This window comes from Callorhinchus milii, unplaced genomic scaffold, assembly GCF_018977255.1.
Source record: "Callorhinchus milii isolate IMCB2004 unplaced genomic scaffold, IMCB_Cmil_1.0 Scaffold16, whole genome shotgun sequence".
NCBI classification, from domain to species: domain Eukaryota; kingdom Metazoa; phylum Chordata; class Chondrichthyes; order Chimaeriformes; family Callorhinchidae; genus Callorhinchus; species Callorhinchus milii.
The window spans coordinates 9,932,149-9,959,501 of record NW_024704757.1 but is presented as its reverse complement, the minus strand read 5'-3'; the positions used below and the strand labels follow the sequence as shown (position 1 = coordinate 9,959,501).

Sequence of the window (27,353 nt, the reverse complement as noted above, 5' to 3'; positions counted from 1 at the left end):
CAGAAGGAAACAGGAGCTTTGTACAAGACTTATCACAACAGAAAGGTCACTTTTTACTGAACTTTCCAAGTGCACTTGGGAGTTACCCTTTGATCCAGAGAAACAGTAGTTTTTCCCTTATCTCCTGCTATGCATCTGAAACTGACACGGCTCCTCTTTTTACAACATCCTATAATTCAGTAATACTCTGGTTGTAAATCAGTAAGGGCAGGTGTCGCTGCCAATTACAACCTTGACTCCCCATTTGAGTGAGTAGGAGAGGAATCTGACATTTTATCAGTCAAATAATTAGTTTATCATGAGCAATTAGTTCCGACAACTACAAGCCCCTGAGGCCTCTAAACACTCAAGTGCTAGTGAAACCTTTATGAGCCCACCACATCACTGTCCAGCTCACTGGAGCTGATGCTATCATAGGCTAGTTTCCATAGCTCCAGATTAAACACTGGCAACATCTACAATGATGCTTCATTCAGGAATGATCATGCCTACAGTTTCAGAGTGTATTCACTCCACTTCCCCCTAATCCACCTCCTCAACACACCTCTTCCAGCCCCCTATCACACACCTCCGAGCTCAGGACTGGGCACTCATAGGTCAGGAGTTTTGGAGAGAAGTCATTTGGGCCATGATACACAACTGCCGCCCTTGTCTTACAAAGACACACTTTAAACCTATCTATTCTTAATGGTGGCAGAACAAAGCTTAGGTCCTCGTACTGCCAATCTTTCCCCCCCTCTACCCGGCTTTTCAGATCAAAGCACACAACAGGTGGCTGCAATAAACAAGAAGTTCCATTATTATTGCAAGAGGATGGGATGGACAGTGTCAATGCCAAACTAACTTTACTAGCAAACAATTCACTCCGATGGAATGCTGACCCACACACAGAAAACACATTGCTTCAGTCACAGCAAAGCTAATCGGATTCACACAGTCACTCAGACTCAGCAGCTGTCTTTAACCCATTCCAAGATGCAGCTGGCTCCACGGACAACTAGCTAATTAAAACCAGCTCACTGGGAAATGGGGCAAATTTAACCTTCTGGCCCCACTATCCTCTCGGACAAGACAAGGTTTGGTCATCACTTCCCTGACCTGGATGAAAAGCTGTTCATGGTCTCCAATGCTTATCTTTGCAACCACTTGAGATAATTAACACGAGTGAAACAAACAGAATTTATTCCAAGAGCAAACAACCCAAAAATATTTTTCCAATTTGCTTTAAAAACTCAATGACTTTAAATCATTATGTTGAAATCAAGGCTCATCACATAATTGCTTATTTAACCCCATTAAATCTCAGGTCATTCTAGTAATCTTGTACCAAGTACTGATGTGGCTTCTTCTAGAGTACTGCAATTATGTATCGTCAGTATCAGTGAGAACATTCTGACATTGGAGAGGTTACAACAGTGGGCAACCAAATGATTAATGAAACTATGCACCTGAGCTGTGAAGAAATACTGCAGAAACTATAAGATAACCTACTAACCTTATTAAGATGGTAATTTAGTGCCAGAAAGATTCCAAAACTTTAAAGGTGAAAACAAATGAGCTAAACTATTCTAGATGTGACAGTCACAAATATCAGCACTATGATGGCTGATGATGCTTCATAGGCTTTTCAGCCCATCAAACCTGCAGCTCTTGTGATTTATAACCCCATTTCCCTACTCTTTTTCTATATCTCTGAATACTGTGTCACACTCTCTGGCTCCCTCTCTCATAAGCATTTTAAATTGATACATATCTGATTTTCTTTGATAGAAAACTGACAAATTAAGAACATTTACCAAGAATGGGAAGTGATCAAGGCATGAATGAATGACGATGAATTTAGTTCAATCAGACAGATTTTTTAGCTGCAAAAGACTGAAGTCAAATTATTCAAGATGACTAAGACGAATAGCAAGGACATCAGGTTGAAGATAAGAGCCAGCGCTTTCTTTGGAATGGAAGTTTAAGCAGGACTAAGGGGGAATTTAGAAGCATGGAACAAGGTGAAACTTTGTATTCAGGGCAGAACACCAAATGAGAGGGTAAATTATGTGGGATTCAGTTTTTGAGGAGATGCCTTAAATGTTAGATATGTAGATTCCAGTATGAGAGAGAGAGTGCTATAAGGTCATGGTGATAGACTGTGCAATATCATGTTCTCCTGAAGTAAGTAACAGACAGGCGACAGTTACAATCATATCCCTCCAATAGAAAGACATGGTTTATGGTGCCCTCAGTGGTTGCCTTATAGACACACCTACAAGCTGGATTCTCACGATTACTTTGAGCCTATAATTTACTTCCAGAAATACCTCAATACCTTCCTCTCATACATACAGTATAGATTATATACACATGCATATAGAATTCTCTATATATAAACCACCCAAAATTCTCAATTAGATTGTAGTGTGCATTTCACCATTGGGTCCAATATTTCACATATGTGGATTTTAGAAGACTGAACTTTGATTCCAGTCTGTACCTCACTCCAGGGATCCATTAGATGAACTAACACCCAAATGCCTCAATTAGATTTCAGTCTGTAATATGTTCCCAGGATCCATCAATCTATACATACCATCTCTACTCTAAGGTAACTACAGTCACATAGAAATCTTAGTGTCGTGCTGACTGACAGAAACTTTGGATAGACAAGAACGTGGCAACAGCTGACCCATAAATGAACACTCAAACCAGACGTAGTGAGATTGCTTCACTTTAGCCACATGTCAAAAGACACAGACAACAACGTTTGCCAGATCTTGCCTATCTATTCCCTGCAGCAATCTGCCTGGGTCTGCATGTTTTTTTTCCCCCCGTAATGGTCTTTTGACATTCCTCAATGTTGTAATTATCTCAAAGTGTAGGTGGATTTTTTTCTCCTGTGTGACATCTTTATAACAGCCATCTGATAAGCTAAGGTTATGCACCTGCACAATCATTTCCAGAACAAACATCATTTAGGAAGGATATCTGTCAGTGTGCCTTTCAAATTATCACTTCTAACAAACAGCTCTCGCGCACAGTCACTAGGTTTGTTATTCTAAGCTGCTTGTGCAGCCTGTCTCTTCATTGCTAGCTAGAAGCCAAAGGATTTTCCTGGGTTCTCCTTTACTGCCAAGACTGACTGGCTTTAACACGTTGCTGATGCTTCAGATAGACAGATTAAAATCTTCACCACTATATGTGGTCTCTGGCACAGTGAAAAACAAGTGGGATTTGTTCCCACATGCAGCAGCTAAAGACGTCTACCAAATATCCGACACATCTGAGACGATCGTTTTATCCGTCCAAGGGAAGAATGCAATAAAACCAGTCACAGAAACAGTCTCAGGAAAAACATTAGTAGCCTCAAGTTGGGTGTGAGGTGTTTACAGGAATGCACAGTCTGCAACTTTAAAAGAGAATTAAAAACAAAAGTGTGTGCTTGAACATAATAATAATCTTTGCATTTGATGTAGCACCTTATCACGTCTTTGAGATGTCTCAAAGCACTTCACAGAATATAATGTAAAGTGTGGAGTCCTGTAGCTCAGTGGTTAGAGCACTCGCTTTGCAAGCGAGAGACCTGAGTTCAATTCCAGGCAGAGGGCGAAACCTTGGGCAAGTTTCCTTACTCCACACAGCGCCTAATAATAATCCCTCCAAAACCAAAAACAATAATAAATTGGTCATTTTCAATCTACGACTGTTTGTGGGACATTGCTGTGCGCAATTGGCTGCCGCGTTCGCCCACAAATATACAGTCAATTCACTTTATAGTATGTTCTGTGAAGCGCTTTGGGACGTCCTCCCGACGTGAAAAGCGCTATATCAAATGCAAGGATTATTATTAGGATTATTAATTGACTGTATATTTTGTGGGCAAAACGTGGCAGCCAACTGCTCACAGCAGTGTCTCACAAACAGTCTTGGATTCAGTCAGGAACTTATGATTCAGAGATCCAGGGAGAAATTGAAGGAAATTCTTGCCCTCATCAAACATGCATCGACTGTAGGAAACCACAATGTCCTCCATAGTTTGCACTTGTCAAATAGGTGGTGCCCAATTACAGTAAATTCAGTTTCAACCTGGATCAAGACTGGCTAATGAAACAAGGTACTTCATTGTCGCTAAACTCAAAAGCTGCACTCTGTGTTTGGGACGTCTTCCCGACGTGAAAGGCACTATATAAATACAATTTGTTATTGCTGTTGAGAAAAATTACTCACTGTCTCTCTGCCCAGGGTAACAATCACCAGGAGGTCTTACCAGAGGGCTGTTCTTAGGGAGACTGAAACATTGCACCACAGTATGTGGAGTCCCTGGCTCCAATGGACATGTCTGGCTTTGGACAGAGAGGGTGCAGGGAGGAGGAGGAAGAGTGTGAAATGGTATATTTGGAGCTTGGGAGGAACAAGAGGAATGCTACCAATAGGCACTTGCCTCACAGGTAATCAAAACAAAACACTTTTCCCTCTTTCTTTAAATATGTGCAACTTGGATTTATATGTTTAAATATATAACAGACTCCGGAAACACCACATCTGTGTATGAAAAACAAGTTTTAAAATTTCTACTTGCCCATCTCTTCCAGTCATTGGAGAGGTTTGTGTAACTGAAAGGAGTAGTTATAAGCCAACCCAAACTCTCTTTACTTACCCAATATCAAAGGTGCCAACAATTCCTCCAGAGTCCTAACACTCAAATGTTTTTCCTTTCACAAGGAGCTTATGATTATTTTATTGTGGGAGTAATATTGGCATTTACTATAGACTCCCATTGCCCAATATTATCAAGTTGCCTTCTCCAGGTTTCCAAATTGCCACATTTTCACGTCTGTTCACTTGCTCAAAAGTGGCTCATATTGTTTTCTAATTGGGAAACCACTCCAAGATACATGAGCAACAAATATTATCAAGTTAAAAGAGAGAAGACTCAGTCAGTCAATAAATAGAGGCGTCAAGCTTGGATTTTAAAAGCCTATAGGAGAAGGGAGGACAGAGATGACATGAGTTCCAGTTTTGAAAGTAGGAGGCAGGTGCAATGATTCGAGGTTTCAACACAAGGAGGAAGAGATGTTGCATGTAGTTTTTGGAGATTGGGATGAACAAGAGAGCAAGTTTTGGAAGAACATTTGCCACACCTGTATTGATAAATCAGTGGATAAGAACTTCAGGGTGAAGGAAAGCAATCATTTGAGAGATAAGAAAAGGATCACCATTTTCTGTAACCTGTCTAAGTGCAGAACTAGAAAAACTCTCCCAAGCTGAACTCTAAAATGGACTTTGCTTTTATGGAGTGTTAAGAGCCATTCGGGAGGATAGGCAGAAATAAGCAAACTAGTCTCTTGGCCTTCTGTTTAAGGACAAAGGTGGGAAACTGTTTTTGAGATCAGAGGATCGGGAACTTGGTGACCGTGATCGGAAGATAATGAGGTCACACATACTCAAGGTCAGAAAAGGGTTATGGCTGGCATTTTAGAACTGGAGGATTGCTGAAGAAACTTCAACACAGGATTATGTACCTCCGCAATATTAAAAAAGAAGTGCAGGTGTTACTGAGGAAATCAAGTCAGTTTGATATCCACTCAATAAACCCAATTCAGCCCTCTCCCAGCCGGTAATTTGTAACATGATACACAGACAGAAACAGAGTACTTTTTTTAAAAAAAATTCCAATTTATGTTAGTCCTGGGGAACAGAACACGCTTCTACCCCCTTTCCACTATCACACCAACTGTCTTAATCCCACTCTCAGAAGAAGATTCCCTGTGTGTTTTATGTCATTTCCATTTCAAACATTCCCATCCCTGTGTTTTTTTTGGGAGAAAACAAAGTTCAATCAGTTCCAATTTATTTGTAATTAGTGCCTCCCAGGCAAGGGAGTTGTTTTCCAGTCTGTGCTGTACTTTGGCGATAATGTTATTGAAGCGAAAAGTGCATTTGGCACAAACAAATAAACCAAGTTTTAGAAAGCAACTCGAGCAAAGGAAGGGCGAGTAAATGTCAATGGAAAATGCGAAGCACGATTTCCCTGCGCAGTGAACAGCTAGCTTATTATAACTGCGTGCATGGTCCAAGAGGCTTTGGGGTATTATTATGCTCCCGTCATGGATTTTACTCCAGAGAAGTTCGACATGAAAATGACTTTGCGTTGCCTTGTGTTTTTTGGAGCAAGAGGTTGGTTGGGTCCGAGTCTGGCTCAACAAATCCATAGTCTTCACTGGGGGATACTCGTCTGTATTTTCAGTTACATTTTCAGCTATTTTTCTTCCAATTACATCCAAGGTGCCTTGATGCGAGCTCTTGCAGTGTGCACTGATTTCCCATGGGCACAAATGATAAGCTTAGACTAGCTGGATCAGACAATACATTTCTTATTACAGTTTGTCTCTTCCTTACGAAGTAAAATATCAAGTCTCTCAGCCAGCAACCATTTCCAATTATAACAGTCTAATAAACTACTGAAGACAAAATACTACATATTGTCCAGAGCATGATTGAGAATGTAAGAGAAAATGAAAGCATAAGTTTTATCAAGTTTCACACAAGCGGATTCAAATTAGGATTTCTTCAAAATCCAAGCTCTTTATCAAATAAGCATCTCTCTCTCTCTGCTTTACACCATGTGCCTGCCATTTCCACTCAATTAAACCCTGACCCCCCTTCGCACTTTACAAAAATCTTTGAAACTCGTGAGGTCCGGAACGTTTAATCTGTAACAGGGAAGCAGAAACTAACACTGAAGATGATCTGCTTACAGTAAACACTGAACTGAATTGATTTGTTCGCATCTTGCTCTGCATGATAGCAACATGTTAGCAAGATATTTATTTTGTGCATCAGCCTTTAGCAGTGATAGCGCTCTCTCCTCCAAGTCAGAAGGTTGTGGGTTCAAGCCGCACATTGGGACTTGGAATCACATAGTCTAAGCTGACTCTCCAATGCAGTCCTGGGAGTATATTGCATTGTCAGAGGTGCCGTCCTTCTGGTGAGACGCCTCCAAGTCTCAGGCTGATCAACCATCATTGGCAATTTTGAGATGGAAACGATGATGGTCTCCTCAGAAACCAGTGAAGACTATACTTCACTCCAAAGTTTAGCTCAAGGTACATATAGGAAAAAAGATTGACGTGGATCACTGGAATTTGAACCAAGATCTTTCTGGTCCAAGTACAGTGCTCCACCAATTGAGCTAGCTAGGATGACATACACAGTAGACCAAAAAGAAGGTTGGCATGATGTATGGATTTCCCACACATTTTCCTTTCACTAATTGGAGCAAGCATTTAGTTGTATGTTTATTCTGGGAAAGCCCAAGTCCCCAATGCAGTTGGATCATCATCAACACATAACCAGTCCATCAAGCAATGTTATGCTTGGTTCAAGTTAATACTTACTTCAAGATTTCTGTATATACCAGTGGGAGAGAATGTGAATTACATCAGAAACAGAGAATGTAAAATTACATCAGAAACGGAAGGGAATATGACAATTGGCTCGGAAATAGAAGAAAATACATCAATTACATTGAATCACTCACTAGATTCCTTACTCTGGATTTTTTTTTAATTCCAGAGAATGATTGATCTGGATCCAGGTGCCTATTTCCAAATGATATCTGGATCAGCTGGTACAATACTGCAGAGCCACTTCATTCTGAGTTTACAAACTCTAGGGCTTTGTTAAGTAATCTAGGAGAACAAAAGGCACTATAGAAATAAAAATTGCCAGTCCTATCACAGCACCTGGGAAAATCATTAACAATCTAAAGTTCCCCCTGAATCAGCTATCCTGTTTATTTTCAACAGGAACATATTCTAAAATAACAGGAGAAATAACGGCTTTCTCTACACAATGAAATCAGTTTGGTGACCATTACTGTTAACTAGAGGTTTCAAAATGCTGAATGTTTTGAAAGCTATTTTTTCTGTGCAAAAGAGTAATGCCTGCCCTTGGGATCTGGTTTAATGACATCTTGCAGTTGGCATCTCACTACCAATGCTCAATTGGGGAGTGCAAATAACTAGCATTCAATAGAACAATCATTTCTTGATTTTGTCACCCATTTGTTTTCTTTTGAATGCACAACACAATATGTTATAATAATCCTTGCAATTGATATAGCACCTTATTATATCTTCAAGAACTCTCAAAGCACTTCACACAATATGCTGTAAAGTGAATTGACTGTATATTTTATGGGTGAAACACGGTAATCAATTACGCACAGCGGTGTCCCACAAACAGTTATGGACTGAGTGAACAAATTATTATTATTATTCTTTGAAGGAATTATTACCTCAGAAAAGCAATCTGCCAATCAACTAACAGCAGAGTTCCTACTTCCTGTTAGGTAAACAGAGGCATGTGGTGTAAGGAAACTTGCCCAATGTTTCGCCCTGCCCAGGGATCGAACCCTGGTCCTCTTGCTTACGAGGAGAGTTCTCTAACCACTAAACTACAGGACACCATTTACAAGGTCGTAACAATTTCCCAGATCAGGACTGAAGCAGGATGGGTTAAATAGAGTAAGAGCCCTCTGCACAAGGTCAGTAAGTTCTTGCATTAGTTCGGCATAGATATTGCAAGATCATAACTTCTCTCACTATACTGAATAATAACAATACCTTCTTTGACAGAGCATCTACAATGCTGTCATGTCCCAAAACGCTTCACAAAAAATTACTGTCAAATGACTACTTGTAGGCAAAAGTGGCAGCCAATTTACACTTCAAGATCCCACAAGCAGCCATTCAGTGAATGATCAATTTACCTGAACAATTGTTGGCCAGGAGACTGGGAGATACTTTGTTTGAATAGTGTCATGGTATCTTTAATACCCACTCGAACAGGTAGACAAGATCGCCGTTTAATGTTTTAACTGAAGGATGACGTGTCTGACAATTCAGCACTCCTGCAACACTGCAATGGAAGAAGAGCTCAAAGTCTGGATGGGGAGCTTGAAATAACAGCCTTCTGATCCAGAGTTGAGAACTGAGCCCCCAGATCAATTCTCATTTCCCTCATGGTTGTTTGTGGGACCTTAATGTGAGCAGACCAACTTTCAATCTATACTTGACAGCTAAGGCCTTTAAAGAGCTTTATACAAATGTCATTTTATTGTTGTTGTGACATTAAAGGTGCTATGTCAAATGCAAAAACTAGAAATGGTGCCAGACTACTGACATGCGCACCCTAGTGGTCAAGTGAAAATGGCACCGTAGATATATTGGTTCGGTTGAGTGCATGCCTGATGATGTGCTAGGCAGGACTCAGAACCAGTCAAACATTCATACATCACTGACTTCACACTAACCCTGCAATTGGACATGTTGCAACACAACATGATTGATGTAGTGATGTGGAATCTCTGGCAGACTGCAGAAGGAAAGACCACACGAGTAGCATTCAGGACTATGATCTAAAATCAATTCCGAAGCTACACATCATAATGACTAACACCAAATTACAATACATACATTTCTTCCTCCCACACCAACGCAAAATGGAAAAGTAAATAGCAACATAATGTTCCAGAAACAGAAAGGGAAGCAGTGTGTTCCTCTTTACCACAACAACTCGGGTTGGTTGGAAAAAAAACAGAATAAGGTCAACGTCTGTAGCCTGGCCTGCTCTCCCTACTCAGGAGGGGTACTGACAAATAGAGAAAATGAGTTTATTAATAAAGTTGTCACCTAGAAAGGCCATACATTCCACTGTGTCGCATGTTAAAAGGATGAGCTTTTTCATATGAATATTTTTATTTGAACTCTGGATGATGACATATTGCCATTTTCCAACCATGACCGTTTTCAGCCGTGTATGTGTGTATCTCTCTCTCCCACTCAAAAGTCAGCTAGTTATATTACACAGGAAAGTACATTTTTCTTCCTTCTCTCCCACATGGTACCCAGGTAACCTATCAATCCATAGCACAGTGAGACGTCAAACCTCTACACGGTTCCATCGAGCAGGAGAGGAACTGCACACAACCAAACCACAACAAACAACAGCAGTGGCAAAGCCATTGCTTCAAGAGTAATAAAAAACCATTCAACGGGAACAATACAAAAGATCCCTCGTCTCAGCCAGGTGCTGCTGTAGCCTGGCCTGTATGAGAATAATTTACTAAATATTCCAGGATCCCCTTCCCATAGAACCAGCCTCGTGCATTTCTTATATTTTGGCTCAGACAGCGTCAGGGGAATGAGACGACTAACCTTTCGCAATGCCTCAGTGCGATCTGAACTCAGCCATTGATTATGCTAAACCCTAATCCTTCTTTTCTACTTCTCTGACAGAAGTGCATTGTGCCTGGGCTTCCCTCGTGAACAAAAGTATTCTCAGACTTATGAAAATAAATATTCTAATATCGCAACCCTGTGACCTTCTAACTTTCTAATCCCACCTCAATATACCTTTTAGGAATGACTCCACACCGACAGCCAAAAAGCACGCTGAAACCACAGAGAGAATAAAAGGTCATGTCTTTGGTACAACATGGGGAAGCCAGCTTTCAGCAAGCATCAGAGCAATTTAATTAACCCTTGGCATTAACTGGCTTATTAGAAACTCAAACAATCTATTCAAGATCATTGGGCTATCTGATTGTTCACAAAACAATATCGGATACTATGGGGTGTGATGTACTTGGTTAAAATATGACCTATCAAAATCTTCATAAATTGCCATTATTTTGATTTAAGAGAAAATAATGAGATTTACAGTGATTAATCTCATTGAAAACACCTGAATCCCTCAGTCCATTTCTGAAGTTTGCTGACGTAATCTGCCTCCTCATCTCATCAGGTAATCCATCCCACATATTTCACTACTCTCCATGTAAGGGAGAGTTAAGTCTAAGATGTCTACTCATCAGTCTTTTTCACACACCCCTCCCACCGAACAGGGCAGTACAAGAGTGGCATTTAAGGTGATCATAAAGCAGGTTTCTGCCTATGGTAAACCGGGTTTATTTGGCTATAAGGAAGTGAAGCAAATGATAGGTTGATTTAATGCCTGCCAACAATTCCCACCAGGAATCAGCAGGACGTACGTTGCTTGCTTTGTTCAGCTTTCCTGCCCCAGCATCATCAAGCACTTCCAAACCTACTACAGGTTTATAAAGATTATAACTTTGAAGCCTCCGCTGACACCTTTACTCTTTGCCCCTCCGAAATGGAAACAGATTCAAGCTCAGGTACGGATCCACTGCTGTCAGTCACTTTTCCGGCACTTCATCCAATCCTCCGTTCTTCACATGTTCCTAAACAGCAAGTTTCTGTAGGTCATTTGAACGTTCTTACATCCATATACACTTAGTTAACATTCAGAAACGTCTGCGACCAAAACAATGTTTTGCTCAGCATTAACTGCAAAGAGAAAGAGGTTGCCTGTCCCCCCTTGGTTAAGTCTCTGAAACAGTTAGAGACACATCAATACAGGCAGCGGCTATTAAACAAGATACTAAAAATACTTCAGCCTGTCGCTGGTCTGTGAATTACACACTGGTCTGTTTCTATTACTCTTTACTTCCCTGTATTTCTCTTCCAAAATGGAAACACATTCAAGTTCAAGTACGGATCCACTGATGATAGTCACCTTTCCAGCACTTCACTCACATCTCCATTCTTCACATGTCCCTGAACAGCAAGTCTGGGTAAGCAATTTGAACATTGTTAGATTCACACACACACACCTATTTTACACATGGGGTGGCTGTGGAGAGAAAGGGCAAGGTCCCTGGCTGATCTTTCCTTCACTAGCCCAGAGACACTGTGCCACCCTGACTGTAATCACCTAATTCAATCCCACCCGGGATCAAACCTTAGAGAATGATTCAATTACACGGTAGGACCTTAACAGCCAGCCTGCGGAGGGCCCTGTGGTTCTCGGGTTAATCACGGGGAATCGCATGGTGTAGGTGGGGAGGGAGTCTGTGGGGCACAAATGCTTCAAAGCTCTTTTGTCAGGAACTTAGATATTTACGCAGTTGGTGAACGCACACACTTTCCAAACCAGGCCGAGGCTTACAGCGCAGACGGCTTTAATTAAATCCAGTTAAATAAGGGGACAGACAGTCTTACAGTCTGAATGAACTCCAACCCCTTGTTATCCCTTCACGCTTGATCAGGACAGAGGTAGCAGTGGTTGATGCTGCAGCTCGCCAGCACAAGGTGAAAACAAGTGCCATTTAACATGGAAAAGGCACGTTCTTTTATCAAGAAACATTTGCTCCAGACATTTAATATGTACGTGTGTGTGGGGAGGGGGGAAAGAATGGAGCAATCCAGGATTTCAGGGACCTGAAATTCTTCATGGGGGGAGGGGGGTAAGAAAAGAAAAACAATCAGCCAAGTTACCTGCTACTGGTCACCAGCCTGTGACCACCTACTGGACAATCAATGTTCTGTCAAATGTAGGCAGGATTGGTATTTCAGGCATAACTCAGGTTTCCAGACTCACACGTGGACACTTCGGTAAGGCACTCGAGGACACCCAACAGAAATGCTCCCAGCACCAGTCAGCATGTTCAGGAGTGGTGGGAAAAAAACATTCTATGCAACAATAATATTTATAAAGTAGAACTGTATTATAATAGTATTATACAGGGAGCGATTCTGCTATAACTTCGTTGTGACACAGATGCCTACTCACACTGGCAACATAGAGCCCTTGTTGAGGCTTCCATGTCTGTAGTATTTAGTGATAAGAGATCACTGGCGATTGGGAATTCAGTTACCCACATGCCCAAGATAGACTATAGTGGAGCGGCACTGAATTAACTCCGTCTGCCACTTGAGCTAAGTACCAGGGATCATTGCTTCCTCAGAGCTGTGTACCCTGTCCCGGTAACAGCATGACGCAATGCACTGCATTCACTCCACAAACAGCTTTGAGGTTTAAAGTGGATTAGAGAGTACAAAGGGAACGAGTTTACCAAACTAATCTTTGAATAAACTCTCTGCCCCCTGTGATCACAGCTTCACAAATACACATGAAGCATGCAACCCCGAGTCGCACAGACCTGCTCAGAGTCTTACTATTATGGGCGATTCTTACCATTTTGCTTCCATCCTCCATCCCACTTCTGCCCCATCCCCCATAGATGCCAAGCAAGGTTATTCCACTAGCTCCTGCTGATATCTAGTCCAAGTCACCATTATTCACAAACAAAGCTATACAGCGAGCATCAGCAAGTTATCTGGCCATTAGTGGCATCACAGCCAAGCCAGATCCCAGGAAGACCTGAATAGTGGTCAGCAGAAGAAACTCTCAGAAGAATTTTCCCTTCCAAATCCAGAGACCCTGCAATCAATTTTAACCTCCTAATTCCTGCTGGGCTAAGATCAGCAGATACGAGGCATTGATCAAATATATTGAATGAATAACATTCCACGTCTGTGCCTGAATAAACAGGTAGGCAGAAGTAACCAATACAGGTGCACTATCCTGTCCTTGCCATGAAGCAAGATTGAGACAATGACCCTGGGGTCTCTGTACTGCAAGGTCATACTTATGCCAATAACCCTTAATAAATTGGCCTCGCTTCCCAACCACACAGTGGGGACAAAAGATTGCAATAGCAATTGGTAGTTGTCTTGGAGACCAAGAATTCCTTTGGTTAGGCATCTCACCCTTAGCGCATCCTTAGCCTCCCACCCCACACTGTCTGGACCATGACAGCACAATGCAACTGCGGTGTTTTGGAGACAGAAAAAACACCAGGTTAAACCACACAGCAGCTGTCAGTGTGCAGACACCGCGCACACCTCAGTGTGCAGCCTGCTGTTTAATTTCACCATTTGGTAAAGTTCAAAGTCAACAGCAAAAGCAAGTGGAAACATGATGTTTGAGTCTCCAGTGAGAGCGATGGCTCTTTTCATGAAGCATTCGCGGGATTGGGGGTGAGGATTGGACGTGTTCCCTAGCCACTTGAAGAGACAACATTAATCAAACTTTATCCCTTATACACAAACACACATGCATTAACATGTCAATAAGAGCAAAGCCTGTCTATCACTCCCAAGAAAACTGTGATTAAAGTCTGAAGATGTTAAACAAGTCGCACGTTCGCTTATTCAGTTAAATGTCTGCTCCCTCAAAATAAATCCAAAGAACACAAAACACTACCTGCTGGGCACTTTGGAAGGTAACATAGTTAGGATTTTGGCAAGGTGTCCCTTCCGTCTAGCCCAGAAGATTTAAAATTCTTTGTTCATATTTGTTTTCAATCTCAGGCTCACCTACATTAGTGGGATTGCTATTATGTGTATTGGTATCGTTGAATTACAATCTTCTTAGGCCCAGGTTTAGGGCAGCCAATGACAGCATCACCACAACCTGGATTTTGAACAACAAAAGGTCCATTTGTGGTGTCTCACATGAGCACAAGAGTGGTTTCTGAATACATGGTTGGCACCATGGAGGTCTCCTGGCATGTAAATGGCACACACCAAGATGACGATGGAGGAGCGGAGAAGAGGAAGGATGTAATCTTTCATTGACAGTAATGTCAGTGGAGCCTGCAATCAAATAATTGCCCAAAGGTGAAGTTGTCTGGTGAACATGGGTTCTAAAGAAAAGTAAATGAACAAGGTAACCCAAGGAAAGCGGGATCAATAAGAAAGAGCGATTTAGAAATCTACGTCCCTGCTGCGATTCCAGAAGGTAACAAGGTTACCCATCTAGGTAGATAGGAAGGGCTGAATGGCCTCCTTCAGTGTAGAAAATGTCTGGGTTTCTATACCCTCGAGGCTCCAGAAAGGTCACAGTGCCATCATATCACTTACCTTTCCAAAAGGGAGTTTACATGTTTGGCAGTATATATATATATATATATATAATTTACATATATACACACATACACACACATACACCTCTATATATTTAATATATACACACACACACTAAAATCTGTCCAAAGTAATGATGTTTTCAAACAGATTTGCCATTTGAAAACCACGACTAACAGACATTGATGAAATGAATACGAAAAAAAACAGTGCATCCAAGAACTGATCCTTTCAAGTTCCAGGTTAAATACAGGGTATTCATTAATATTCTACTCAACAGCTTCTGTTTAGTCCCCTCATCAATGACACCTTTGAAAGACAGCATCTTGGACAGTCAAAAACAAACACCAATCATCCCAAGTACTGATAGACTAGCTCTCCTCTTGGCTGGCTGAGGTGGAGTTTTTACAATCTATTGCAATATGGATTTCAAAATGTCACCCTGAAATTTAAGAACCCTTCAAATCTTGCATCATCCCAACCTCTGCCAGCTTCACTCTCCTGCCGTCCCCTCCGCTCGTCTTACCATGGTCTGTTACTTGTTCATTACTCCCTCCATCTCACCGCCAGTGGCCAAGCCTTCAGTCACTATCACCCTCACAGGTACACTTTCCTCATGTCCCTGACATTCAAATTCTCTTAAAAACATTTCTTTGCACCTTCCGATTCCCTCTCCTTGGTGATCTATTAGTTGCCAATTCTCAATCGGGAGATGCTTTGAGGTTCATTTTATATGAAAAGACAGCTCACTATACAGGGCAAGCTGTACCGTCAATGGCCACCAACAGGTTAGACTTACCCAAGCATTCGTTGGCTTCTCTAGCTGTTGCTCTCTGCCACGGTCGGTCGTAATGAAAGGGTTTGCACTTGTCACATTCGGGACCAGCAGTATTGTGCTTGCAGTCGCAAACCAGATTCCCTGCTTTGTCCTTGACGCAACAAGATGCGTGTCCATTGCATTTACAGCGTCCGCCCACCTGAAAGTCAGCCACAGCATAATGATAAGAGTCTTGGATCATGCTGATCTCCTCTTGCTTCCCATCTCTCCCATTGTAGTGCCGGTCTAGGTCCCGGAGGAGATGGGGCCGGCTGAACACCACCCTGATGTCTGTGGCCGACACCCAGTCCTGCAGGACTGGGCTGTTATCAAAGTCTTGAGATGAGGGACGCCCATCTAGAGTACTGAAGGCAATCAGCCCTCCGGTCAGAGGATAAAGGTCAGTGTGCCCATCTGTGCACAGAGCTTCCTGTTCGTTCTGTTTGGTGATTGTGGCTTTGTTGGGCTTATTGTACATTTTGCGACACTGAGAGGAATAATACTGGAAGGGCACCCACGTCTTCCCATAATCCATTGATTTAAATATCCCCATGGATTCTGGGCGAGGGGAACAGAACTGCAAGCTGACGTAGGTGATTTCAAATTTCTTGTTCAGGGAAAACGTAAGCGTGACGTTGTAGGGAGATTGGTAAAAGTTTTCCGACTGCCAGCAGCTTAGATTGTGGGCGTTATTCAAGTCAGTCAAGTAAGAAGGCGGGTGGGCCTTTCTGGGGTCGGAAGCATTGCAGATCTGGCATGTCTTGGTTTTCACCTCTCCCTTCTCATTGATGAAGCAGTATCTGTTTGGAGGCCTCCCACACGTGCTGGACACCTGCACCTCTTTGGCAAAGGCAGCGTTGACAAAGTCAGGAATGCAGCGCTTGGGCTGCCCGGCCTCGTCATAGCAGGGGTCTGGGGGGTTCTGCTGGGCTACGAAGACGTTGATGGCCTGGGAGCTTCTCAGGAGGCAGACAAAGGCGAGCACTATCCAAAACTGCACCATCCTTCATCCGCTGTAGGAATCTCGAGCCTCTGAGAACAATGCAGCACCTGCAAAAGGAGGACCATTGTCAAGAGGCTGCACCTTATTAAGCAAGTTTTAAATACGAGTGTTAGCGTCCATTTTAGAGGGAAGGGAATACATGGGGGATGGTGGGGGCTGACTGGTTGGTGATGGATGGAGGAAGATCTTGTAACCTCCGAGGGTTTGGGCTGAAATTCAGCCCCGACTGATGGACTGATCATATCCTGTCCAATATGAAATGAGTTTGGATTAGTTTCAACTTGCGTCCTAGTGGGATTGGGCTGAAAGCACATCGCAAGCCACAAATTAGCACAAAATCAACAATTCTTATTCAACAAAGCCAGTGAGATGGTTAGTGTAGGAAGTGGAAAATTCACCCTACTAATGCAGTGTGTTATTCAATAATAACTGCAGAAAATCAACTTGAAAGTTAAGACTGAATTCAACCACTTGCCAAATTCTGGAAGCTCTAAATTCTCCATAAATTGAGTAAATTTAGACCCAGGTGGAATTACTCTCCACAAATGAGGACACAATTGGGCTCAGCTGTGATGGCACTTAGCCTCTCAGTATTTCCATATTAGTAATGACCGCAAGAGGTTGCCAGGTCCCAGAAGGTGGGCTATGCCTGACGGGTTGAATCCAAGCAGGTCAGGGACTGTGGTACACTCTAGAAATGACTGCCAGCTGACTGAGATAAACCATTGCAGTGCACGTCCATATGAAAGCTGCCCATCAAATACTCAATGCTGCAAATTAGCTTCACATACAATCATAAAAGATGTATGCCATGACTCAAATTCACTTTAGACTTGTGGAAAAGCATCCCTGTACACAGCAGAAACTGCATGAAGCAGCTGGATGGTTAATTGCAAATGGTAATTTCTTCCATTTCTGGTAATGGTCCAAGCAAGTTATTTCCCCAAGATATGCCTCACAAAATGACTCCCAAAAAAGCCAAACAAAAAAAAACTAAGGCTCCTCACAATTTCCTACATCTTTTGACAATGATTTTCTCCACTACCCCTCAATCAATGAATCTCAGCGTCCTTGTCACTCAGTTCTCCCTCACCATTCCCGATTGCTTCCTCCAGGAATTAAGGTTGACCATGGTAGAAAAAAAGGGGAATCTAAGCAGTATAATCGTTAAATCCTAAGAAACAGACTGCTAAAGGGATTTGGGACTTTCTCACCCCCACCCTCCGATCGGCCAGTGAAGGCAGAGTTGTGACTGATTCTGTCACCGTCACAAGCTGTGACCTGGGCTGGTGTACACATCAATGAGTTCAGGAGTAGATTTTGTTTTCCAATTAGGACTCTCGCACATTTTTTCATCCCACACTGGGTTTAATTAACACGAGGCATGTAGAGGAGCTTTTAGCAGTATAATGAGATTCTTGTTATAAGCAGCAGGCAAGGCACCCTCCCGTTAACCCTCCTCTGTCTCTCAACTTCACCTCTTTGCCTTTGTTACTTTCTCTTTTCTTCCTGTCTGTTTCAACATTTGCTCTGCCCTTTGTTTGATTTCTTTCTCCATTTACGTCATTTCGATTTTTACTCCCAGCTAATCTCACTTCCCACCCCAGCCCTCTTCTGTCTATAAAAGCTAATATATTAACATAATTAATTCTTCAGGTGCTGGTTAGGTTCCACTGTACTTCACCAAGAGGCAATTTCTCATGCATGCCCAGACAGTTAGGATCCATGAGCTATTTGATTGTGACATGGGAGCATCGTAGCTGAACTCCAGCCACTCCTTTAAAGCCCACAGGTGCACACAGGTGCACAACAGAAATAGATATTAGTACCTGGGAGGGAAATACAGGCTGGAATCCAATCAAGGAGCACAGACTGTATGTGGAATAAATCCCCAGGAATGACTTAAAGTTTGGAATTCATTCAAGGAGTTTGGAATAACAGCATGAAAGAGTTAAATGAGCAGATTACAACTATCACCCAAATCCCCCAAGGTGATATTGCAAAACTTTTGATATCACATTGTATTTCAGCAGTATATACTGTGAAGTTCACGGGGCATTTTATTCAATTTGTGTCACACTGGCTATTATTGCAGCCTCTGCCAGTCTGTGCATTCTGGGTCAGTGATATGCAACTATCCAAACCAAGCATTCCATTCAGTTAGGGAAAAAAAATATACTGGGCAGTAAGTCCTGCGATCACAAGAACCTGCCTAGTAAATGTCAGGGGCATTACCTGAAGCTCTAAACCAGAGAAACAAAGGGAATTAGGAGTTTATTATATACAATTGGTTTCTTCCACGGCTGTGTATGTATTGATTTCTTCTAAATATACATGTATCCTGTTCTCTCTCCCTCACTGATACCCTAGTATAATGTCACAACCAATTCTATTACATTAAAACATTTGTAACTAGTCTCTGCCATCAGAACTTCTACTCTGGTTTAACAGTTAAAAAAAAATGAGTGTTTAAAAAAAAATGAAGTTGTTCCAGATGTTCAAAACAGGCTGAAACTAAACAGACTTGAGGTTGGGTTACATAGGGCACCCTAGAACCCCTTAAAAAGCATACACTGCTTAGCTATGCAAAGCACCAACACACAGCATAAAGTAAAAGCCATTTCAAGACAGGTACTGATTTGATGATTTGATGATTGTTCAATACTCAAGATGACATTTTTAAACAGGGTAAGAATGTATCACCAGAACAACAGAATACAAGTTATCAGAAATTACCCTAAGACTTCACAATGCACTGGGGAAATTGTTTTGTCCACAAAATATACAGTCAATTCACTTTACAGTATATTCTGTGAAGCGCTTTGATACATCTTGACGACACAAGGCACTAAATCAAATGCAAGGATTATTATTCTTGTCCAGCACTTTGGGACGTCCTCCGAACATGAAAGGCGCTATATAAATCCGATTAGTAATAAATGTTTAGAATATCCGTTTGTATATCCTGTGAACCTTTGAGACATCTCAACAACATAAGGCAAATGCAAGAATTACTATTATATTCCGTTTTAGCCATCAGACCATAAGAAGATAAGACATACGTTAGAAAAGATGCAGACAAGCAACAAAACTGATCTCAACATGCAAAGGGAGGAACTATTAAGGCAGTCTAGAATGAAGATAGTTATAAAGGGGAATTTATCTAATATATATATGAATGGTAGAGATAAGTGAAATCGATGTATTCAGAACAGAAATTGGTGAAAAGTAAGTTTCGATATCTTCTTCATCTATACTAATAAAGCCGAAATGTCTGTGTGTGACTAAATGTCTGTGTCCGCCAAGAACACAATAACTGATTGACGTAGAGACATGCTTTATACCTCATCGGAAAGGTCTTGCATGGGGTAGCGTCATGGGCGTATTTTTGTTCAGGGATCTCCTATTGTTGATGAGCTATATTTAAAAAATGCTTTAAATAAGCCCCAAAAATGAGACCTGCATGGTATTCTGCAACAAAATAGCGACAGAGAAAAGCTATAACTTAAACAAGCTCATCACATATGTACGTACTCCAACAAGGAGTCCTCCCAGCTGAGTATAGATAAAGATGAAATGTCTGTCTGTGTCTCTGTCTATATTGGATTCTTTGGTTGCAAGCGAAGCTGCAACAGGTAAGGCTAGTAACAAGGAATAATTTTGTGAGAATTTTTAAAAAATAATCTACCAAACAGAGGCAAACCCATAGGATTATTCAAAATAAAATTACATAGATGTCATGATGGGGAATAATATTAATGGAGAAACGAGGGGCCATTTCTCATCACTAAAGTTTTTTTTAAAAGTCAGGACAGAATAGTCAACAAGAATATGAACATATTATTAGCTAACAAACGATATGCTAACATATCCCTGTGGCATTCACTTTAAGTCATGCCACTTTAAGTGAATGCCACAGGGGGGGATGGAGTTGGGAATTAGGAGACGAAACTAACCTTTGGTCAGAGCAATGCTGAGAGCAGCAAGACAAGAAAAAGTAACAAGGAAATGTTCAAAAGCAAATTATAGATTTATTTTAGGAAATAATATCTCAGGATACAGTAAACAATTTGGGACGTGACACGGGCATGCAACTGCTAGGATGGTAGAAGGCAAACTGGATGGACCTTGTTTTTTTTTGTCTAGCAATTCTTATGTTCTTAGCAACCTGAAAATGATTTAATTTAGTCCACTAACTATATTCTGATGAGAATGAGAGCAAGCACCAAAATTGAAACGAAAACCTGTGATGTCATTAAGGTTTCTGCAGAGAAATCACATCAGGTCAGTTGGAACTGTAAAGTCCAAAATTCAGACACTGAGATGCAGCTCAAGTGCCTTGCGACCGAACAGAGAAATCACTGCAATCCCAGACAATCATCTCTTGTTCCTGCCTTTCCTTAGTGCCCATCACTCCTTTCCTCCTCCTCCTCCATTGAAAGAGCTGGCTTACGTTCAGGTACACTTCCATTAGGTTGTATAAGTCAGCCTAGATAGCGAGTTGTTGATGACTATTTGATTGTGAGAGCAGCAAGGGGTCATCATCTTCAAACCCAACTGCACGTCTTACCTTGGTGCACACAAGCAGACGCGAGAAAGGAACATTGGATAACAATCAAGGGTTCAAAACCCCAGCTAATTGTCCTCTCCCTAACCGAGGGCACAGACCAATTACAGCACCCCCACTGCCACCTAACTGCACAAATTTTGCTTCGACAAGGAGGAAACAGCAGGAGAGATCAGCTAAGGAAAAGCTTTTTCACTTAAAAAAAATCCGGACAGTGTTGCAAACAAAAAGAGAAGGGAGTTTCCCTCCCAGCAGTCCTGATCAACAATCCCCCAGATAAAATTAGTCATTCATGGCCATTTGTGAGACATTGCTGTGTGCAAATTAGCTGTCGCGTTCACCTACAAAAACAGTCATTACACTGTACAATAAATCCTGCGACGCACTTTGAGACTTTCCACAACTCGATAAAAGCTCCATTTCAAATAATAATCATTTATAAAACTGGAAAAAAAGGAATTTATCTGCTAAAGTTTTTTTAAAAAATAAGTTAAGCCATTCACTGCGACTTGCATTAATCTGTATTGTTTGTCCCTAATTTATGTGAACATTTTAACAACCTGAAGTTTTTGAAAAGCTAATATATTGGCAACTGTTTAGGATTTGTCGGTCTATTTTTGCATAAACAGTTTCTCACCAGCCTCCAAACTTTAATCCCAGTGTGAAACAACCAATAGCACAGCAGTGTGCCTCACGGCACATATTCTGAAATCCAATTTGTGTTTCAATATATTCCTTTACCTCAGAATGTCTGGCAAAAGTTAGTTAAGGACTTTTTTTCAAATTATAAACTGTATAGAGTTACAGTAGGCAACAAAACATGTGCATTTGCACAAATTAATGTCTCAAATCGACTAACAATGGGAGAGATGGAGAACGAGCAAGAATTGGGAGGCGTTTAAAGATAATTGAAGAGATATTGTTTTCTTACCCCCAGTTAATTTTGTAAAGGGGGAAATATACATATACGGTCAAAGTTTGAGAAGACCAAAAAGGTTGCTGCCTCTAGTGAATGCATTTGTCCTCAGTCTTTGTTGAAGGTTAAAAAAAATTCTCTAAATAACACCTGTATTACCCTCTGAGGGAGCAAGATAAAATCTTATAGACACTTCCCCTCTTCCCAGAAATAGGACAGGTGCTACAGGGAGAAATCAGGCTCTCGCCACCTCTACAAAACCGAGGACATGCTCACTTCATGAGGAGTAACTGATGCTCATTCTCAAATGCAGGTTATTGACAGAATTGCTGATAATATACACAAGTCCATGAGCATCACAAAGCAGCAGCCATCCGATTTCAGAAACAAAGAGAAACTTGTGAGAAAGCCCTTCGCCTACATCTATGAGTAAAATAAAGCTGATGATTGTTATCAAACGCAAAGAAAGCCCATCATTTCTTTTAGTATCTCACGCTAAAACTGTTGTGTGGTCCTAAGCTTCTCCAAATGCACTGAAAACTACAATGCATTTTGCCCAGAAACATGCCCAACAGCTGGCGTCTGTCCACTATTAATCAGGGCAGGACCACACTGTATTGGCAATTGGAATAGATATGAATGAAACTAGTATAATAAAAGCAATCCACTGCCAAACTTCCAGCCGCGAGAAAGGTCAAATCTGACTGGACATTTAAGCAACATCCACTTGGGTTTCCTTTTGAGTGTTGAGTTGACCCACGTTATTGTGACATGATGACTTACACGTACATACAGGCCTGATGAGGCATCAATGATGAATCAAAGCTGCCACATCCACTTGGAAGCAGCCAGCCAGCCCGTTGCATGTGTTGTAATTTGGTCTTTTCTTTTAAAAAAGTTGGTTTAAATAAAAATCTGACTGGGGTTGGGTCGAGTTTGGGAGCGTCGCATAAATAAATAAGATTTTTAAATAAGACTGAATAAGACTACAGGTGGGTTTTTCTATCTGCAGGTGGCAAGCAGGTCAATGCTGCAAGACTTACAAATGTAGAGAGTGCCAGATGCTTTGAGATGGGAATTTTTATTCCTAGATTTGAAACAAATTCTCTCGTGTTAAGCTGTCTATGGCGCTCCCAACCTCACCAGAATTTTTTTTTAAAAAAAGAAGGCTTTTGGGGAATAACATTTACAATCACTGATTGCTTCTGCCTTTTCTCCCCCCAACCAAAGAGACTCTCAAATGTGTCCCCTGCAACCTGGAGACTGGGCAAAAGGGGACAAGAGGAATGTGGGAGTGGGAGACAGGAGGAATCTGCAATAGTGTCAAATTGACATAACCTGGCAAGTGCATTTTGAATTCAAGATAACTGGGATGGGGGGGGGAACAAAATCGCACCGGATTGAAACCAAAAATGGACAGATGTTCGGATGGATTTGAAGGGGTGGAGAAGAGGAGAAAGGTTCCTCACATGAATTGCTCTCGTATGGGTCAAGTGGGGTGGACTGTGTTCCACTGGATGCAAGAGAAGCCCATCATCAGTCCGGCCAAACAGGAGCAAATGCTCAAAGCAATCACCAGTCTCTCTCTCTCTCTCTCTCTCTGCAGAATGTGTCCAGTACATTGCATTGAATGCAGCGTTAAGTCTCCACACCCCCCACCCCATCCTTTACACATTATCGTGATTGAACGTCGCTTGTGTGCTCAATTGATGTTCAATGCCTTAATTTGCCTTCCGGGAAACATTCCCCCCCCCAACCCCACTCCATCGATAAATTTTCAAGCCTTTGCACGCTGAGCTAATAGGAATTACTGTCACTGTGTATGCACGCATTAAAAATTAATAATGCAATTAAAACATCAAAAGGACGATGCTGGTGATTCCACTCTTCTTCCCTCCTCCCCCTCCCCCCTCTCCCTCCCCTCATCTCCACTCCAGTTGGTGGGGGTGGGATGGAGTTGGCAAAGGCACAGGGAAATAATGTAACTCACCCTCTTCCCCCAACCTCTTACGTTAGAAACAAAGAGGACAACTTATATACTGTCACACACACACACACACACACACACACAGAGACACATCATTTTCTCCCATTCAAATGCATTTTGGAGAATTTCCCAGCGAATAGAATATCCTAAGAAAACAAACCATTCTGAATTTAAACTAAACGTCCGGGGGTTGAGGAGGAGGAGGAGGAGGTGGAGAAGGAGGAGGAGGAGGAGGAGAAGGGAATAACTTTGAACCGAGCTGTTGATCGCTCCCAAGTCAGGCGAAGGGGAAGTGAGGATGTGCTTTACGAGTTCACTCTCTGGTGTCAAGTGGACGCACAGTGACATTGGCAAAGCTGCATTATATATATAAAATATATATTATATACCCTCTGGAGGGGATGTCAGGGGATATAAAGCGCCTCTGATGTTGCTCTCTGCACACTGGTTCGGTGTTCCCATTTTTAAATTCAAATTAGCAATATGCATACAACCAGTAGAGAGAGAGAGAGAGAGAAAAAAACGCACATTGTTTTCTTCCTCCCCTTGAACTCCCCCCTGAAGACGAGTTTGCCAGAGATTCATCAGCGAGAAGTTTGCAGACTCCAAAATGCCACTGCGTGAGCGGGTATTGTCTCCACACCAATTAACGTTGGTAATTGATAGGAAAACAAACCCGGGGTCGGAGAAACTCAATCAGCAATCATTAGATCGAGTGCTTTTTTAAAAAAAAATTAAAAATTAAAAAAAAACCCAAGTCAAGTGGCCCCGCAAAGATGCCCTGAAAGATTTAACAGTCGCTGCGGTTCTATGTGATTGCAATGACTCTCTGTATCTCTTCCTCTCTCTGTATCTCTCTCTGTGTATCTCTCCCTCTGTCTCTCTCTCTGTATCTCTCCCCCCCTCTCTCTCTCTGTATCTCTCTCTCTCTGTATCTCTACCTCTGACTCTCTCTGTCTCTCTCTCTGTATCTCTCCCCATCTCTCTCTCTGTATCTCTCCCTCTGTCTCTCTCTCTGTATCTCTCCCCCTCTCTCTCTCTCTGTATCTCTCTCTCTCTGTACCTCTACCTCTGACTCTCTCTCTATCTCTCCCTCGGTCTCTCTCCCTCTGTCTCTCTCTCTGTATCTCTCCCTCTCTTTCTCTCTGTATCTCTCTATCTGTATCTCTTCCCCTCTTTCTCTCTGTATCTCTCTCTCTCTCTCTCTCTCTGTCTGTATCTCTCCCTCTGTCTCTCTCTCTGTATCTCTCCCTCTCTCTCTGTATCTCTCTCTCTCTGGGCAGCTGAGAGAGGTTCCTGCTTTGCAAACAGGAGGAACGAGGCGACTGACCACAAACCTCTCGCCTTTTGACTCGGGAGAGAAAGTACAAACGGGCTTTATCTGGTTAGGCGATTTCCCCAAATTTTACGCTCTATTATCAGCTCACATTAACAAGATCAGAGATAAGGGACAGGGACTGCAGATCATTCCTCTGACTTGAGAGCGAGAGAGAGAGAGAGCGAGAGAGGGGGGGAGAGAGATAAAACGCAAAGGGGAGGAAAGAGAGAAGAAAGTGGAGAAGGAGGAGGGGGGTGGGAAGAGAGAGAGAGAGAGAGAGAGAGATAGAGAAAGGTCCCAAGGACCGAGGTGGTGAGATCTCCCTGGAGGCGAGTGTGCAAAGGCAGCCCAGGGTGTGAGCCTCAAATCCGGGGTGAGAGGGGGGGGGGGTGGGGGAGGCACTGGCAGAGCTGCACCTGTAGCTCTTGTGACCAACGTCAAAAAAAATAATTCCCACCAACTTAAAAAGGGGGGGGGGGGGGGGAAAAGGGGGGGGAAATGAGCGATGGATTGGGTTTTAAAGATTGCATAACCCACCATCAACGCCGCCCCAGGGAGAGGGGAGAACCTTACCCAAAACATATCGATTTCCCAGTTGGCATTTAAACATCAGGACTTATTGTCTTAATACCACCAGCGACCTGGACCGTTAATTAGAAGGTGCATTGAAATCATTAAAAGACAAGTGCGATGTTACTTATTCATCACTTTTTTTTTTCTTCCTCCTCTCCTCTCCTCCCCCCCCCCCCCCCCCCCACACCCACACCCACTCCATTAAAGTAATTCACCCCCATCCCATCCGACCAAATTATAGCCATACGATAGACCCACCGAGTCGGACAGGTCTGCTTCCCCGCTGTAAAGAGCACCTCCGACGGTCAGGCTTCCTCCCAACACCCGCTGAACAGGGACAGGAGGAGAGGGAGGAGGAGGAGGAGGAGGAGGGGGAAAAAAAGACAAAAACCTCCAGAGAACACCCCCCAAAAAAAATGAAATCAAAGACGCAGATTGTAACACGAGCACTTAACGTTTTGCAGCTTCAGAGAAATTAAAGAGGGAGGTGGTGGGTGGGAGGGTGGGTGGTGGGGTGGATGGTGAATGGGTGGGGGGTGGGGGGGAAGAGAAAAGGGAACATAAATAAATTCCGCATCAGCCCAGAAAATGAAAGCTTGATCGTGGTGTGCAGGACAAAAATCAAAACCAGATTTAAAAAACATTGGAGTGAGTGCCTCAGCTCTTTCCAAACTTCAGCGAAACAGCACAAAAACACTCAATATTGTTGAGGCTGGAGCTGTGTGTGTGGGTCAGTGAGTGAGTGAGTGAGTGAGTGGGGGGGGGGGGGGAGAGAGAGAGAGGGAAAATTAAGAAGAAAAATACTACCTTACTACCTCCTTAAAGAAAATAAAACAAGGTCTCACTTACCAGTAAGATCTCACCGGGCAATCTGCATTTAAGAGGGTGCGAGCGAGTGCTTATAGCCAGTCCTGTGATTTCACACCCCACCACAGCAGTGCATGAATGAATTAATGAGAGTGAGAGAGAGAGAGAGAGAGAGTGAGATGCAGAGAGGAGGAGAAGGAGGAGGTGTGTGTGTGTGTGTTTTTTTACAATGTGTCGGTCACACCTGAAAAAGAAGTCAAATGTGAATGAGGAAGAGCCTGAGCTCTCAGTCGCTGCATCTGGTGCTCAAATCACTTGCAACGTATACCGACTCTGAGCCCCTCTCTCTCTCTCTCTCTCTCTCACACTCACTCACTCACTCACTGCTCCACTTCGCTGTGGTCGGGACAGACCCAGTGCAATACAAAAAAAAGGGACATCAAATTCCCTCACCGTCACAAGGAGACATTTCAGTGCAAAAAACACACACAAACACACACACACACACTCTCTCTCTCTCCCCCCCCCCCCCCCCACCCAGTGCCCTTCACAAACCCGTTTTGGCATTTACTCAAATATATA

General features: G+C 42.5%; 1 protein-coding gene across 1 annotated transcript in view; it reads right to left on the bottom strand.

Moving 5' to 3' along the window:
- Nucleotides 1-26,958, bottom strand: part of LOC103178720 (netrin-3) — a 98,444-nt gene extending 71,486 nt beyond the window's left edge. Inside the window, exons 1-2 of the mRNA XM_042341044.1 lie at nt 26,814-26,958; nt 15,583-16,650 (exon numbers count right to left, since the gene is read on the bottom strand). Coding sequence (XP_042196978.1) covers nt 15,583-16,603 — 1,021 coding nt within the window. The 5' untranslated portion in view covers nt 16,604-16,650; nt 26,814-26,958. The remainder of the gene's footprint in view (nt 1-15,582; nt 16,651-26,813) is intronic.
- Nucleotides 26,959-27,353: the final 395 nt, after the last annotated feature.